Source organism: Anguilla rostrata, chromosome 4 (assembly GCF_018555375.3).
Source record: "Anguilla rostrata isolate EN2019 chromosome 4, ASM1855537v3, whole genome shotgun sequence".
Taxonomy (NCBI): Eukaryota; Metazoa; Chordata; class Actinopteri; order Anguilliformes; family Anguillidae; genus Anguilla; species Anguilla rostrata.
In genome coordinates, this window is record NC_057936.1 from 30,271,790 (window position 1) to 30,290,431 (window position 18,642).

General features: G+C 42.7%; 1 protein-coding gene across 1 annotated transcript in view; it reads left to right on the forward strand.

Annotated features, from left to right (window-relative positions):
* atf6 (activating transcription factor 6) overlaps positions 1–18,642 on the forward strand; it is a 44,784-nt gene that overhangs the window by 14,579 nt on the left and 11,563 nt on the right. The window contains 7 exon segments of the mRNA XM_064332163.1: positions 2,814–2,999; positions 3,253–3,344; positions 5,778–5,912; positions 7,648–7,761; positions 8,268–8,367; positions 13,102–13,169; positions 14,019–14,130. Coding sequence (XP_064188233.1) covers positions 2,814–2,999; positions 3,253–3,344; positions 5,778–5,912; positions 7,648–7,761; positions 8,268–8,367; positions 13,102–13,169; positions 14,019–14,130 — 807 coding nt within the window.

The window sequence follows — 18,642 nt, forward strand, 5'->3', positions numbered from 1 at the left end:
ACAGGTGATATATTTAAAAAGGGCCACTTGCCTAAGATGAGTTGGTCCGAACAGCCTATGATTATTACATTACGAACAGTCGTGCAGGTAGTGCTGTGTTTCTTTGGCGGTCCTTGTGGGATATCATTCTCATGCAATGAATGGAGCTCTTGCCCCATACAGAAATTATCATATGAAAAGCTACTGCTTACATCTGAGAGATTTGTTCTGTGCCTTAAAATAAAAATTGTAATAAATAAAAGAATACACGCTGAATTGTTGGACACGATAGCTTCAAGGCTGCTTGATCTGTTTCAGTTTACAGCACGAATCCCCAGAAACCCAGCTGCAGTTTTGTGAGGGCTGGCTCCGTGTCCCCGAAGCGCACCAGCGGGGATGTAAAATGCCGTTAGCTTCAAGCAGCTGGTGACGGGTTGACATTTGAGGAATTTGTAGAGAACCGCCAGATGTAATGGGTGAGAGATTTAGTCAGATGCCCTGGGGGGTGTAAACTAGTATAGCATAACAGGCTGAACCAGACCTTAGTGCATAGGACATTTGACAGCTTTATAGAAGTCAAAACTGCTTTGCCTGTGAAACAGTGCAATGTTGAAATAACTGTGACAGAAATGTTTTTTTTTATTACGTCAGTGAGTCAGATGCATTTAATGTGCATATAATGCAGTTAAACACAGTGCTAACGATGAGACGTAGAGAGGAAGCTGAGGGCCTGTGGATCCGCAGGCACATGGTCTCGACGCTGTGTTGTGATGTGTTCTGCCGACTCTGTCGAGACCGCTGGAGTGCCGCGTGGGATGTTTTTCTGTAATTTCGCAAAGTGCCATTTTCCCATTATGGGACCCCGGTACCCGTAAACCCTGCAGAGTATGGTAACTAAACAGTCTTCTCGTTCCCAGGACCTCATAATGGCAGGGCTCCCAGAGTGAAGAGGTTTCTTAGGAGACAGAATTAAACACTGTGCTCAGAATCCGAGTAATCACTGGGGGGGCGTTGCGTGCTTTAAACTCTTCTTACAGATTGCCCTCAAAACATGGCTAATGCAGGACTCCACTGAAGCCGGAGGTTTCAACTGCTAAAAATATGGAAAGGTATCCCTCGCTGTTTGTTTGCAAAGCTTGGGTTCTATGGAAAGCCTGACTGTGGATGAAAAAGTATTTATTTGTCCACCATACAAAAAAGTATAGCTCAACTTTTGATAGCCACAGTCCAACTTTTTCAAAAGCTTAAAATACCTGTTTTTGTGAGGTCCTACAGGACTGCTAGAAAAAATGTGTATTTTACACTTTTGTGCCACACCATTATATTTAGGTTAACATGTTAAATCAGATTGTTAAATCAATTTTTCTTTCGGTTTGTTGTTTGTTTCATGGTTTTTTGACATCCATGTATACATTTTGTGTTTGTGTACAACACGGTGGTTTTGTTCGAGGGCGAATATAAAAAGACGCGGAAAATACTTTGCACAGTTCAAGGGCAACCTGAACATCTGAAGTGCACAGGACCCGCAAAGATAATCAAAACATTGCCTTTCTTTTCCCCTTTGTGCCTCAGTCATCAAGTGTTATTCATTGGTATGGTGTGCCAGGTCCTTGGTTTGGGTTGTTGTCTCCGGTACTTCAAAAGAAGCCTTTGTTTCAGAAAAGATGTTTTCCTTCTGACACTCCCTCCACCCCTTCATTTCACTCAAGCAAGCAAGCGAGCAAGCCTGATGACAATTGTGCACACAAATGCCATATTTTTACTGGCCTGGAACATTTTTAATAGTTACATTGTGGGACGAGCAGGTACTCATGCATGCCTCATATTGAGCTTGTCTATTATTCTTGTCAAGTAAAGGCACTCTGTTCCAGTGAGGACTGATGAGACACTATAGAGTGCTGATACTGGCATGTGCTACAAGTTCAATTTGTTTACTTGAGCCGTTACTTCAGTTTTGTCTATGGCATTGTTTTAAAATGTAATTGTTTCCAGTCTCAGGTCAGGGTGCAGACGTTAGCTGAATATGATAAAATGATTTTGGGATATTTTATTGTGAGGTATTTTGGCACATCATGCTACAGCTATTATTGGCATATCATCTGTGTGGGTGTGTATCTGTTATTAAATGCCATACGCCGTACCTCATGAGCCACACCTATTATGTGCAGCTGGACATGCCAGTGCTGTGGATGCCAAGGAGTGTAACATCTGTGAATTGAGTGGTACCAAGGTGCCAGAGAATGTTCTAGACCTGACTTTTTCCAGATTTGGGCTAATCCATAAACGTGCGTCATCACAGTTACACTGTCCAGTATAGGCCATGAACTACAGCCACAGTGCTTTTCCAGATGCTGGCAGTTCCAGCTCTTTAGCATAATGATCTGGCTTCTAATACCATGTCCACTCAGCCACATGTGTTCTGCTCTCTGCATTATTGTGTATGCTGGCATGAGTGTGAGGTTATTGAATTGACTGTCTTGTGGTTTCCATATGAGATTTTTAAAAAGAAAATCTATGAGGATGCTTTGGTGAAGTAAAGTTAGTAATTTTGATGGAGTACAAAATAAATCCTAACCATTCAGGATTTATTTTGTATCCTGGGATTCAGTCAAACATGGCTGCAATGGAGAAAACAAGTGCTTGTTCCCCAGGTCTCTCTCTCTCTCTCTCTCTCTCTCTCTCATTCTTTATCTCACTGTCTTTAAAGGGTCAATTCATCAGTCCCTCCTTGTTTATGTCAGCTGTTTAGATGAAGCAGACCTTGTTTCAGTTCTGCATGCATAACCGTTGTGCAAGGACCTTCACAAATCCTTAAAAAGCCCCTGTTCTTCCAGATGAATGTTGTGAGTAGGCAGCAGCGCATAATAAAAAACCGTGAGTCGGCCTCGCTGTCTCGGAAGAAGAAGAAGGAGTACCTGCTGACCCTGGAGGCCAGGCTGAAGGTGGCGCTGTCCGAGAACGAGAAGCTTAAGAGTGAGAACGGCTCCCTAAAGAAGCAGCTGGACGGTGTGGTGACGGAGGTAAGAATGCTGACCCCACAGCACGATGCAGCTGTCTGCACACAGGCCTGAGATCTGTCAGTTGAGGCCCGTGTCACGCAAGTTATTTTTCCTGGATTCTCCTTAATTCATGTGGATGACGTACGACTTAATGTATAGGATGTAAACGTAGACCAAAATCTTCAAAAGTGGTCTGTAGAATGTTCATTTGACAGCCCGTCACAAACAGAAATCAATCAACGTGATGGATTGTTTCCCTTTCTTAACCTTCTAGAACAGTGTGCTGAAAGCTACAGCCCCCAAAAGACGAGCCGTGTGCCTCCTGGTGGTCCTCGTGTTCCTCGTGATGAATGTTGGCCAGCTGAGGTAATTAGAAAAGTCATGTGTTATCAGTGAACTGTTTGGATTAGTGACCTCAAGAGCCGCTAATGCGGATTGTTTCCTGCTTGCGTGCATCTCCTTTACCTGTGGCAGTATTTGAATTTATTGTCCACACATTTGGACTGAAGTGCAGAGATTGGGCCAGTCAGATTAGGCACTAACAGGCATTGAATAGTATGCTGAAAACACTGTGTGACTGCCATTATTACAGTATCATTCTTCTTCTCTCAGAAAAAGGGGTTCCAGAGGGCTCCTTTGTGTCTCCGTATAGGAACTCTGTGTCATTCAAGGGTCCTTTGTTGGGCAAAATGTTTCAGACTTGGAGTTTTTACACTTTTCACATCTATCATAGAGGGTTCCATAAAGAAGAAAAAAGGGTTCCCCTATGGAGACAAGCCAAAGAACCCTTTTTTTGAGTGTACAGGTACATTAGCGTGTAAATGCTCACATTGAACCAATTTTTGTAACTCTAGACCAAATTAACTAGCTGTTGTCGCTTCAACAGACTGTAGTGCAGTGTTCAAAGCATGCTGTCATAAAGAGGAAGTGTAGTCTTTTAAGTTGTTGACATCTTCAGATTGAGTTCATGTCATTTTCAAAGCCAGCCTTAAATGTAATTACAGCAAATACATTTTTAATTTTATCTAGAAGGCAGGTGCCAGGCACTAAGATCTAGAGGGTGCCTTCTGCTTTTCAACTTTTCGTTCAATTGAAGCGTTTTCTCTTTGGATTTTGCAATGCTGTGTAAACATTATGATCTATAAAAGACACAAATGTTAGAAACCGAAGACGACTGGCTCAGAGAAATAGGAGTAATTATTTTGTTGTGGTTAAAGTCTGGATCATCGCCTTTTGTACTCTTTAATGAAAGGTCCTTGGAATATCTGCATTTATAGAATGCAAAAAAAATTTTCCCTGCATTTTGGCTCTCGTTTTCTGTGTTGACAGCATCTCTGTTTTATAAATGATGTGCTATGCAAACTCTTATAGAGTTTGCTGTCAAAATGAATCTACGTCCACCAGCGGCTAACATTGTTCTCATTGATGTCTGAAAATAATGTGAATTTCTGTAGCCTCAGATGGTATTTCCAAATGAAGCACATGGCTGAACAACTTGTTACCCATGGGTACATAGCCTGCCATTGTTTTCAGACTTTGATGCTAATGATGATAGCTGTTGGGTGATGTAGGTTCATGTAGACAGGCAATTCATGAAAAACAATTGGCTCTTTAATGACACAAATAGTTTTCTTCATATTACTCGTTGCTCATGTACGGTGCATACACGTTGCAGTGGTCTAATAGTTTCCCCAGGATGCTGTTTGGTTGGCCTTTCTTTTTAATGGAAACCGGGCTTGACCCAAATGGATCTGATTAAGTGCAGGACTGGAAAGTTGGATGAGAGCGAGGCAGCCTGGGCTTTTCCATGCTCTCAGCCTTTGAAGGACTCAAAATGTGCAGCTTTACGTCCAAGCTGAAGAAATACATTAATTTATTTTATCAAACCATGGTGGATGAATTTCACAGGTATGCACTGAATTACACTGTTAAGTCTACTGTGCCCTGTGAACACTTTTTGGCACATAATATTAGTTTGGTAATAGTTCAGGATTGTTCAAAACTCAGTTTGTTTGGAAGCTTGTAGCAAGTTTATCCCTGGATTTGCATACTTTGAGATTTTCCTGAGCTCTTTTCAGATCCTTGGAGGTCCACAGTTATTTCAATGCTTGGGGGATTTGCAAGAAAAATATCCTATCAACGTCGCCAAAATTGATATCTACGACTTTTGGAAGGATGTGTACCTTCCAAAAGAATGATTTAATAGTGTATATTTGGACCCAGTTCAACATTTGTATTGGTTTGTTCAAGCATATGAGCAGAAAGAGAGTCTTAATCTTCACAAGTTTGAGGGATAGGGCATCTCCTATTTAACTTATTCTGGGTTTGAGAATTCCTGTATATTCCTTTTTGTCTATTCCTATCTATCTCAATCTCTCAGTACATTGTCATATTTCATATGAATACATATGTCTATACATCTGTAATTGAATAGTTTGTTCAAAATTTAAGAATGCTTGCTACTACAAATCAAGTAACCAGTTTCACTGGAGAGATATTTCCAATTCCTTGTGATGAATATCAAGCCCTCTTGTTATGGCGTGACATTCCCTGCTTCTAATGCATGATGATGAATTAATCTGTAATGCACATCTAAGCAATGTGTGTTTGTATAGGTGGCTGTCCTAGACCATAAGGCTATTTGCTTTTTATTTAAATGCATGGAGACATTTTGTGTAAACATACGGTTAAGTGATCATAATTATTTATTGAAGGTGGTTATCTCTGGGGCTTTTGTGAGGGTTAGACAACATGCAGGTGGTTAAGATCCAGCCTGAAGTGTTTCTATGTTTCGCCCAGGCTGTTGGATGGAGACTCCAGTTCCAAGCTGTCAGCTGGGACCATGAACAGTGGCAGACATCTGCTGGGCTTCTCCCCTGAGAACCTCATAGGCCAGGAACCACCTGAAGGTGCCATTCCCCAAGCCCCTGACAGGTAATTATACGACATGTGAGTTTGTTGCTGTGCTCCACCCACTAGAAGGACAAGTAGTCCTTAAAACGTGGTACAGAGTTTCATTCCTCATGTGTAAGTTGGTTCAGAAGCCTGGATTTGTTGTGCTTTGCTGCACGGTTGTGCTCTGAAGTCATTTCCTCGGTCTCTTTGATTTGTGAAATGCTAAATATCAGTAACTATTTCACTTTAATTTGTACCATTTGAACAAGGTCATTGCATAACAAAGCCAAATGAAATCAGCACAGCTGGGAAGGAAGACTGTCGTGCACAATGACTAAACTGGGTGGGAGGTTATGGAACTGTAGAGATGTGGTGTTGCTTCTATGTTCTGGCAGATGCCATTACTAGGGTCTGTTTCCAGACTAACAAAAAGCTGTTTAGACTTATTCTGATCACTTATTCTTACGGTACACGAATGACAATTATTATTTTTACGTGTCAGTACTGTTACTGACTGGGACTGCTTGTCTGTTGGTAGCAGAATGGCCATTATTAAGGCAGTAAAAGGCCTTCGTAAAGCTGAGTGAACATTGATTTTGAGTAAAAGAGTAAAGCCACCCCCGATGCATGGGATAAAAACCACCATGGTTTTTGGGTTGCACCCGGTGGAATTTAACAGCATCACCTGAAGAAAAGACGTGACCTGACAGACATAGCAGGGCAGGCCGGAGGCAGCAGAAACTCAATCGGCATCACGCGGCACTCTGGAACAAGTGCATCCGCATTGTTTCTGTCGATGTAGCAAAAGCATCTGTTTCCAATATTTGTGTGTTACATGGAGATAGTTGTTTTTAGAGCGTTTAGTCTGTGGTCTGCATTTACTTCCCCTATTTAGACTCAACTCGCACACCGTTAAACCTCTGTTGTCAACCCCTTCTTCTGAGCTCATGTGTATGTCCCTGCTAAAAACTCCCAAAATTGTCGTCTTACTCTGAGAAAGGCCGGTACAGTACAGTTTAAGGCCCAGCATTGGCTCTGATAGGAGTAACTATGTTTGGCCCCAAGACTGTAAAACCAATTCACTGGATCTCCCACGTGTCTGATGTGTTAAAGATGTTCTCGATTCCACATGAGGAATTAACATGTTTCATTGTCTCCGTATCTGGGCTGTGCATAACGGGATAAAATCAGCACTGGCGAGTTCATGCTGGTAGCTCATAGGTAGTTAGCTTGGTAAATTCTTAGCGGGCAGTGGTCGCGCTAGCCCATGGGAAGCTGCGTCTTTGGAATGCAGGCTATTTCAAATTCACTTGCATTTTGATAAAAATAATTATTTTGCCATAATTGGCGACTCCAACAGCTGCGCAAATATTGTGATTTTTGCAGAATCCCGTGTTAATGTGACCACTAAAGCAGTCTTTTATTAACAATTATCATAACCTTATAGCTGTAATTAATAACTGTAATGAATCACCAGATACATAATAAAAATGAATGTGTATTAATCTCAAAATACACAAATGAGCATTAAATTATATCGTCTGACATTGACTGTATTATTTGGTCTAAAGTTTCTCAACCCAAGCGTGGTTGTGAAATTGTTTGTAAAATTATTATGGGGCTCACCAGGCAGTGCCATGTAATGCTGCAGTGTAGGAATAAGGAGGATGTTCCCACAGTGGCTCCTCTCAGGATGTGGAATGGGTCTCATTACACTTTGGCTTCTTTGCTCTCCTTCCCTTAATCTCTTCTTCCTTCTCTCCCTTTCCCTCAGATACGAGGACTCCACCCCGGAGAAGAAGGCGCTGATGGTGGTAAAGAAGGAGCCCCTCTTCCTCGAGCCCTCACCACCATGCCAGCCCTTCATTAACAGGACCAAGTCTATCAAGTCAGTGCCCCTTTGATTGGCTTAACCCATTCCCAGCATTTGTGCTAACCCCACCCTCCTTCTGGCCAATCACCTTTTAGATAATTCCCCTATCAAGGCCTCCTCCTCATCAGTTGGCTCACATATGGCCAGTACAAGCAGGTCAAAGCCTTGTGGCTAGTCATTACATCACAGCCATCACTTATTTTATGATTTTCTCCAATCACATTTTTGCCTGCTTCGTTAAGTGAAAAAAACAACAGAGGGAGGGTGTTTACAGTAATGGTGGTTAATTCCTTTGCATCTGCTTAGCTTTAGCAGCATGTGTATGAAACAAATTATTCAGCATCTTCTTAAATTATGTTTCATTTGTAATAGGTTTAAATTACAATAACCCCCCTTCACAAGAACTAACCGCCAGCATGACCGACTGCATGCCCTGCATGGTCAGAGTTCTTGTTTGTGAAGGATCCGGTATAGCCTGTTGGCTGCAGTTCTGTTTGAGTGACGGCTGTTGTCCAATGCAGGATGGCCCACGAGCTGCGGGGGTGGGTACATCGGCATGAAGTGGAGAGGACGAAGTCCAGGCGGACGACCAACAGCCAGCACAAAACCAAAACGATTCCGGTAAGATGGTGAGAACGGTCGATGGACTCGTTCCGGACTAGGCCTCTGCCTCGGCTGCTCCTCACACCTTCGCCCGTGCTGGAAAAGTCAGCATCGTGCTTTTTTCCCACCGTGCAAAGTGCTGTAGGCACCACCAAGTGCGATACACGCAAAGTTTTCACACTGTCAAAGTGTTTTGGCACCTCACAGTGTTCTTTATGTTTATTGAATGATACTTAAAATGTGTATTAAGCTCTTTGGGTCTTGGCGCTGCTTGGTGTCTGTAAATAGGTTTAAAAGTCTGTTTAGCTTTGACCTGACAATGCATGGACAGCGTGCGGATAGCTCTCTGTGAGATTGAAAATGATCCAGCTGCCCTGGGAACGTATAAACAGTCTTGCTGTTGAAAAGATTTTTTTTTTTTTGCGCTTAGATTCTCCTGCTTTGTCTCGGCAGCCTGGAATCTTCTGAAAGCTTTCAGTGTCTGCTGTGACACTGACAGATTGACGCTAATGGGCTGCCACAGAATATTTCGGCGCTATAGATTAATCTCATTTGTCATGGAGAGCTCTCCTCTTGGCCCCACATTGAGTTTCGGCTGAAGAATGTGGCTAGTGAAAGAGAGGATTTGTCTATGTCAGTTTGGAGCCTGTAAAACATGATCTGCTATTAATGGATCTCCATGAGTGACAGTAGGTGATTTGGTACTCGTGCACAGAATGCTTACGGTTTTAATTATAATATTTAAAAGGTTTTCTTTTTTTGTGCATTTCAATGTGTTGGAGTTTTTTTTATTTTGTTGTTATGAATACTAACATTTCTAGTTTCCAGTGAAGCTGCTTGCTTTGTTGTTGTGAATAGAAACAGAGACTTATGATTGAGGAATATGGGGTTCTGAAGCAGTAAGACTGAAGCACAGGTCAAAGTCTTAGATCTCCTGTGAAAAAAGAAGGAATGGCACTACCCTGTTCTAGGGTGTGGTTGTCTGGAAAGATCTCTCTTCCTCAGGTTTCAGGGTGCTATCAAACTGAAATCCACCTGCTATAGATTGCACTGGAAAGGGAATCCATGTCGTAAGAGCTTCTGGAGCTTTGCACAGGAAATGCTTTGATCTGTGGTGCAGTTCCTGCCCTGGAGGCCGCTGGTTTCCTGTTCCTGTTAAAGTCCTCTGAAGGAAGTAAGTCATTTGGGGAGTTGTTTGGTCCCGTGTGGATCATGTCAGCACAGGGCCCCTTGAGCTTCAAGAAAAGGGGAGAAATAGGGTGGCTGAGGTGGATTGAATAACAACTGCAGCCTGGTCTTTGGCCATGCTTGCTTTGTATATTTTGTTTCACTGGTATTAAGTGGCTTTTGAGCTCAAAGGCAAAACCGTTTAACAAACAGATGTAAACACTTTGCGTGGCCCTGTTTTCAGATCTAGATTACGAACAGGCGCTGTCTCCTGCCCAGCATGGCTGCAGTATTCTCAGGGGCGATGGGAAAGGTTCTGTCCATGTATAATTTGACTGGCCTCCAAATACTAAATGAACACTAGTCTTTAGAAGGAGGGGAGTTTGTAGAGATAATAAAATACTTTCTTCGTAGGTATAAAAGGACAGTTGAAACCATGTTTTTATGATAAATGTTTGGATAACAGTTTGAAGACCGACCATCAAAGCAGCTTTTTTTTCTGAGCTTAGTGCAGAATTTCATCTTTGTGGATTCTGCAGGTTAAGCATGTATTGGTTTAAACAGTGCTAGCATACTCTATATTTTACCCACTAATGTGTGAATGTGAAGTTACCCCAAAAGCACTTTCATAGTGACAAAAATCTTAGGAGATTGTTTTTCTTCTTTTTAAAAAATAACATACTGGCTGCCAAGGGGTGTTTGTATCTTCTGCAAAATGCATTAGACCCTGCAGGTTTTTAACGCGGTCGCCTCTGTCTGTCTTCAGGTTTGACCAGCATTGTGCACAACACTGACCAGCTTTTTTAGTCCCATGACATTGTTAATAAGCAGTCAGCCTTAGAAATACGCACAAACACACACACACACACACACACACACCTCTCCACAGTAGGTTCATGGAAACCATTCCCGTCCTCACTGACTGTTCCCCCTGGTCTTAAGACTCAGGGCTCATGCCGTGTTTCACAGTAATGGGTGGAGAAAAAATGAAAAACACCGGCAGGGAGAGAGCTTGTTAGAGTAAGCTCGAAATTCCAAACTCCCCACAGTCTGTGGCAGGGCTTTCCCTGGATTTACACAAAGTCTAAAGTGGTCAGCATTTCATCGGGTGGGGGTGGGGGGGGGGGGGTGTAGGGGGGATGTTTGGTGGGTGGGAGTTGCCCTCTTTTGAGGATTAAGCCACAGTGTCTTGCACAAAAAGCAGGTCAGTTGGTTTTAACCAGTTGAGACTGGCATTTACATCTCAGCACTGATTTTATGATGATTTTCTGAACAGCGAAACTTTGATATGAAGCACTGATCAGGAATAAACGCATTCTTTAAATGTAGACTCCAAAGAGAAAAAATAGAATTTCTAAGGTGCAAAAATTTCCTTTAAGTGGAAGCATCACAGTGGATTTTTAAAAAAAAGTAATAGGTAAAATTAAAAAACAATTTCATTATGTTATTATAGAGATGAATGTGTAGCACAATTCAGCCATATGCATTCCATAACCTATCCAAACTGTTTATGTAAAATTCAGTAAAAACAATTTGGACAAAAAATTAACTGCAGATTATAATGAAATCAACTCTAATGGAAATGTAAACTTTTAATTGTGTATCCCTGGAAACAAACTCAGTCATCTGCCTTTATTTTGTGGACAACTGGCCATTGTTTTGGTCTAGAGTGATCTTCGTTTTGTTTTCCTCATTTTAAGTTACACAAATAAACTAAAAAAACATTTTAATGTTCAGTGCTTTTTAAAATGCGGACCACGCTTGGATATTTTGATGGAAAACTCAGGAGAGCATAAATTCTTTTGAGTCTTTATTTTATTCATCTTGCCATTAGACAACACCATGCCTGCATAATAGCTTTCATAACTCACAACATTCTTCCTAATATGACTGTATATTTGAAATGTTTTTAGTGTCAGGCAATGCTATGGTGTGAGCCTTGGCTGTTAGTTTTAGTTTATTGCATGCAGGTTGACATTTCAGTGTTCTTTGGCTTACAGAAATACACAGTGCCCAGTTTTGAAAAATAACTTGTTTGTGAGAGCTGGCTGTTACGCTAAGTTTAGCTTTTAGACCTTACAGACATTCTAACACACCACACCACAAAGGCGAACCGCAGAATGTTGTACTAGGTTATTTTTTGTAATTCTTTTTAGACTTTAAATAATGATTAATTTGTTGGGTCTAGTTTGTATTGATGGTCATTTTTACAGATGGTGCTTGAGTAAGTCTCACAAGCTTGCTATTATGCTGAGAAGACCATGGGAAAAGCACTTTTAACTAGCGGGAAGATTCGTAAGCAGATGTTTATAGTCATAGCAGGTGTTACATTGAAGGCAGTCTGAAGGTTTCCTGTCATTATTTCTCATGGTGTACGTGCAGATTGGAGTGTACGCTGGGATTTTACGGCTGATTGGCCTGTGACACCATTATCACCCCTGTCTGATAGTTAGCTCTATTACAGCTTCCCCCTTTGAACTGTTGATTTTGGAGCCACACGCTTTTCCGGAGGATTCCCTTTGGTTCTCCTCATTGCAGAGGGGATGTTCTGAAAGGTCTCGCTCCATCACACATTTCCGCCGATTTGAGTGATGTTTGTGTGAGAGGACGTAAGCTCTGGGGGAAAGGAGGGCAGGTGGATAAAACAGAGTGGAGTCACTAAACTTCCTCCTCTCCCACTGTGGACTGGGACGGAGTTTTCCAGGGACCTTTTCTAGCAGTCCCATCCCTCATTCTTTAGAGCTCTCTGAGGACGGTGTCTGGCCTCCTTTCAGTCCACCAACTGTTGTCGAGGGAGTTCTGTGAAGCACTAGTTGAATTCACCAGTTGTTCTCTTGGTTCTCAAGGAACTTTTTTTAAATAGTAAAATCCATGGAGACAGTGTTAAAACGCAGCCCAAGAGCACAGCAATGCGGGAACCCGACCCTAGATCTAGTTCCGTTAGTCCCAACTCTGTTCACATATTATAACGTCATTCTGAGTTGACCAGTAGAGCGTGACTACTTTCTCACCCAGCCAGCCAAAACGGTGTGTCGGAAGCCTCCATCAAGCGCGTTACGAGATGTGTGGGATAATGATTCCATCGGTCGTGTATGCACTTGGCTGATTTTTGACGTTAGCCTCGCTGTGTGTGTTCAGCTGTCCTCTGTCACACACATGCGGACAGCAGATCTTTTCTGTTCTGAGATTCCCATTGTCAGTTTTGTAGAATGCACTCCTTGTAATTTGCAAGCTTTCTTGTGGCCATAGCTCCACCATTGGTATGAAAATGCGATGAAAGTAAGACAGTTGATCTGCCTGTATTTTTTTTTTTTTCAAATAACATTTCTACGACCACAGTGTTGCTAAAGCGGAATTCAAAGCATATTTTGTAAAACATATTTATTTATCTTGGGATAAGGCTGGCATCTTCTAAACGCATGCTTAAATCCATTTTTTCCCTTATTCTGAATCTGCTACTCCAGTGGTTGATTTTTGCTGGAAAGTGGTTCCTTAGCAGCAGAAGCGTACAGTGTGAGTCTGTCCTCTGCACACTGCGAACAGGCTCTTCACAGTTCTGACCAGCCCTTCTCTTCTCTTCCACAGAAATCTCCAGATGAAAAGGCTGAGGTTGCTCAGATCGTGACTGTCCAGTACACCGATATGTCTGAAAAGTGAGTCTTGTACCAGCACCCATCCTGTTAAACATACAAGCAAACCAACTTTTAAAAAAATAAGCAAATAAATGGGAACAAATATACCTTTTTATTGAAGTAATTTCATTTGGGCGACGTCCATCTCATGTGCCTTGTTGTCATAGTTGTGTATATCAATGACTGTTCAGGTTTTATAGTTTGTTTTTAAATCTTCCACATTCTTACAGTGCTGTGGATGTGCCCCGCCCCTCTCCATGAATCTGTGTTTGTGTGGATTTAATTTACTCCTGGCCTCAATTATTTTCCTCGGGCAATGTGCCCTGCCATCACTTCTGTGCTATAATCCTACTGTTGGCCTACAATGGTGCCCTTTTGCTTTTGGGTAAACAGGCACTTCTGCTGAGTGCCAGTAAGGCTCTAGACCCCTGTGATAACCATTTCCTCCTCATTATTTCTCTATGGCTACAGTCAGCATTTAGCTCATTGCTGGTACAGTGTTTTGTGTTGGAATGGAGAGGATGAATGGGGTGGGGTATACTTCAGCAGAAATAAGTTGTGCACTGAAAGGATTGAGTTACCTTTCCAAGCAGCGCAAATACAGTGTGAAGGAACGGGTCCATAGTATTCACAAAATTAATCAATTAATACTGAAATAGTGTAATTTATTTTTTATTTTTTAATTGAGAATATGTTAATTTGGCAGGTTTCATAGTGTTGATGATTTCACAGCGCTGAACTCAGATTGGTATAAGATCTGTTTTCCACATCTTTTTGATCCGGCATGATGTCATTTGGCATCATTTGATTTTGAAGGGTTCTGACCAGTGTGGCTAGGTTGCTGACGACCATTTCCTCTTCCCCCCCAAGGAGTCCTGGTAGTGAACTTCAGGTGTACTACGCCCCACACCGCAGCCACTACGACTTCTTCGAGGAGATCCACCGCAGGGGAGACACCTTCTACGTTGTGTCCTTTCGCAGGGTGAGCATAGCGTGCATACACAAAAGTTTATCTGTGTGCAGAATCACACTATACACAGTTATGCGTAGTAGGCATACTTTAAAAACACTCCACAGAAAAATGTCAATTTAGGAGGCGTTTTAGTTATTTAAGACTCTCACATTGCTGTTCAGTTTGTAAATGTAGAATTTAACCGGAGCTTTTGACCTAGCCAGCTATGTGGAATTTATTGGTTTCAAACCTGAAAATATAACCCTGGCTATGCAGGAAGTATTTTGGTCCACATTTCTCAGATTAAGCAGAGATTTTACATTTGGTGTCCTCTAATAAATGCATAATATGGGGGGGAAAATGAGTACTGTGACTTGTTTTCCCCAATGCTGAAGAGGAATCCACAGGGATTGCTGAGCTTTTGCACCTGTTTTCTTGCACACTGTTCCTAGTACCATAAAAAATCACATGGTATTCTTAAAACATCTGCAGTGAGAGGAAATACTGACGCGGTACGCCATAATGGTCATGCACATTTGCATTGTGTTATCTACATGAACCTGAACACCAGTGACTCATTTTTATTCACATGGTGCTCAATTCAGGGGATGTCCAATTCACCTAGATGACCGCAAATCACAACTCGCAGTAAGCATGGATATTTTAAGCCATCCTGAAACCTGCCGGTAATTTATTTAAAAGCCGTGTGTAAACTTGCCAGTGACCATGGCAACTGTTCTTGTTGCAAGACAAAGACACGGCATTTTAGGCATGCGAACGAGCGGATATTCCCTAGAAGGGTGCCCCTCTTTGGGTGAACAGGGACAGAAATTATTTGTTTGTGCAAGCTGGCTCGTACAAAGATGCCATTGGATCTGCCAACTGTGATCGTTTTCTGCTATAATTTAAGTACTCTGTTTATGGTACAGTGACAAATATTTAGACCTTCCCCCATTTGTCCTTTAACCTTGTTAAAAATCATTCGGTCAAAATGGTCCAGTTCTATGAATTTGACATGGCCTATTAAGTTGATCCATGGAATACTGAAGAGGTCCATTTGCGGGTCATTCAGCTGATTTATGGCTCTATGGTTCCTTTTTGTAGCCATTATTATTTATGCGCAATTATGCATGTGCCAAATTAAAACATATCCCTTATCTAATGACCGACGAGTTTCAAATGATTGTTGTTGAATCTGTGCCTGCTCTTTTGGAAAAAAACAGGTATGAGTGAAAGCACTTTTTTAACTGGCTGATTGTATCGAGTCTCTGCTCATTTGGAGGACCCCCACCCATTCCTGATGACTCATTAATAAACCATTTTTCTTTGGTCCTCCTTTTAGGATTGTTCCATCTGTTTTTAACATGCGCTTCACTGCACCACCAGCAACTCTGGCCTTGTGTGCCAGTCGGTTCCAACCTTTCTGTAGCTGCTACATTTCTCTAATTTAGTCTTTGCAAGTTAACATTGACCGTTTATTAGTGTCATTATTAAGATTTAAAAGAATTGCTTTCAACAGGATACATTTTTCCTTTGCTCCCTATCATGTAAATATCTGACTTATTTATTTCTACATAACTAATCTAAAGTTGCTTAAGTTGTTTCATTATTTATTTTTAGGTTCACTTTCAAGTTGACAGTTGAGAAGACCTGAAAAAAATATAGCCATAACAAATTGAAGTAAAAAACGACATATAAACTTCTAAATGTTTTAAGGAATTACTGGGGTGGCATTTATAGAAGACAGGGGGGTGGAGTGTTACTTGACAGAAAGGTGTGATGGAAGCGGCCTGTTTTCTAAAGGCAAGGTCGGAGCTAGCAGTCAGTTGTCACGACATTGTCCTTTGTGTGTCTCTGACCTCCTGTCACACACCAGAGCTGGCTATGCATCACTCTAAATAGTGACACTGTGGCCACAGGCTCACTCGGTAACAATGGCTCTCCCTCCAGAGGTCAAGTATTAATGCAGCAGCCTTCAAAGGCCCTGAGCGTAGCGCTGTGCCATTGTCAGCCTCTTCTCTTTCATTCGCTTGTGCTTGAAAGCCGTTGACTCCTCTGCAACCAGCGAACTCCAGCTTCCAGCTCTTTGCTTTCTTCTTGGTCAAGAGAAAACCATTTCTGTTGAACTCTTGGTCCACAGAAGGCCAGCCCTTCTGAGGTTTCTGGACTCATCCTAAGTGTTATTCCAGCCCGCTGGCTAATTGTGAGAGAGCAAGTCGGCATTCCTTTGATAGGGTGCCAGAGTCAGGGAACGCTGCCGATCCCAATCTCCTCCCTCCCCTCTTCATTTCGGTCATCGGCTCTGGCTGCTCTGATAAGGTTCTTTTGTGCGGCGATCAGCCCTGCGCCCGGGGCTGTCGTGTGTCCCCGGATCACATGTCCGCCCTTGGCCTCCTCCGCCGGGTGTTCCCTCTGACTCCGTTTCCAGGGCTCCGATCCAGTCACTCCAGCTCTTCTGGACCTGGAACCGCTTTACGCCCGAAATTCCTCAAATGTGCTAGCCTGCTAACATTTCTAGGGCCTGGACACAAATACGATCTTCCGTTATACGTGGAAGTTTGAAAGTTTGGAGTCAGCAATATTTCAGTGTGATCTCGCACAAATGTTATCTGATTTTGCGTGGGTGGTTCTTGATATTTGGCCGCCTTATTAAGCTGAGTTTCGTTTCCAGTGTTTCGGGGCGTGTGTTTGTCATTTCGTTTTCTATTAACGATGCGATTTTTAAGCCTGCCAGTGATCCTCGGTTGACTCCGGATGTAGTGGTGACTCTCAAAGCGTCGTCTGGTCCTCGTTTTATTGCAGAGCACTTGGAATCTTGACTGCAGTTGGGTTTCCCATCTGTGGCTGAGGCGGATCATTGAAGCGCATTTCCCTGTCCTGCAGGCTAAAGCTCTGCTGCCTGTTAGTCACGGGAACAGTGATCATGGCGAGCAGCAGCAGCTGATCTGGGCGTGCGCTACACGCCCCTTTCCCCTTACCTGCTGCGTCCTGCCTGCTTACCCCAGCAGCCACTGCGCAGAGCGTGCTCGCTGAGTGGGTCAGGGCTGCTTGGTCTGCAGGGGAGAGCAACCCCTTTCCCCAATGCAGGTGATTGGAGCAGGGCTAGCGTAAGGCTCCATCCTCCTCCATCTGCTTTGGCCGATGGGAACAGCAGTCCCGAACTGTGGGCCAAGTTCTGCGCTCAGGGACCTAGAGGTTTCATCTGTGAAACTGATATATTTTGTTTAATGGTATTGACAGTTCTCGCTGTTCGATGCTTAAGTTAAACTGAAGTTATGGAATTTTCAAACTGCATGAAGAGATTTTGAATTCAAGCCGTGCTGTTGCTTGCAGGTCCAAACCTTAACCCAGCAAATATTCTCAGCGACAGTAAAAGTGTTCTGTAAATTATTTGGCTGTCGGTAACCTCTCTCTGCATGTCATATTTGGCTGAGATTGACGAGATGTGGCCTGTGTAGACAATCAGCATGTGGTGCAACTCGACAACCCTCGGATGAAGCCAAGCATCCTTATTAAATTAACGTGCTCTGAAGCCCAGCTTGTCCTGAATTGACTGTAGACGAGCTGAGCCTTTTTGTGTATTAGGCATTGCTGTCTCGCACATGTTTACACACCACCAATATTCCGCCTCTGTCAGCTTTTTCTTAGACGGGTGCTTTCTTCTGTTCGAAATTAAAATCAGTATTCTCTCTGTTTGAACTTTCTGCCGCAGTTGACCTCTGTCATGTGACAGGATGTCCGGAATGCACGCAGGTGTCAAACAAACACAGTGCGCGGTTCTCTCAATCCGGTGTGCACACAGCTGTGAAATGACGCGTAACGCGGGTTGACTTGTGCCCCTGCAGGGTAAAGCAGGGTTGTGTCATCACCCTGTGGGATTGTCATCAGAGTTTAAATTGACCAAAAACCTGCCGTCCCACCTCAGCTTTCGAGCTTTGTGTCAATACATGTAATAAAGGCTATTGGTCCTTTGAAGATTCTGGTGCACAGTAGCTTGTCCCTTTAATTTGAAAGGCTTTGTGCCAAGCTCCAGTGAGTAATTTATATTTTTTAAGGTAGCTTGTTTTCCCTCTTTATTTTATTACTGCTAGGATGTAAGTAATTGTTTCCTGAAGCTGACACCACTAATTAAATCCTAGCCCGTGTAACAATAAGAAAAGCCCTAATTTGGACTTCATTTGAATTCAACACATTTTTCTCAGGAAACGGACCCTTGGAAAGCCAATTAGACCCTCCACTTTTGGCACTTGCAAATGCTTGTGTGTGTGGCCCTAATTAAAGTGGTGGGCTTCATTCTGTCAGGCAGACTTTAGACTCGGTGTTGCCATGGAGTTCAGAAGGTGGACTCCATTGTAATCATGGGAATTGAGTTGAGCTTCTACCTTCAGGGCAAGAGATTAGCCAAACCGTTTGCGGTCGGAAATCAACACCAAGTGTAGTGTGATTTATGGCTGGATATAGTCTGAGGTTCCGTGGTACATTGAAGCATTTTTTGCTATTATAGTGAATTTATAGTATAATTTGTGAACTCAGTATTTCTTG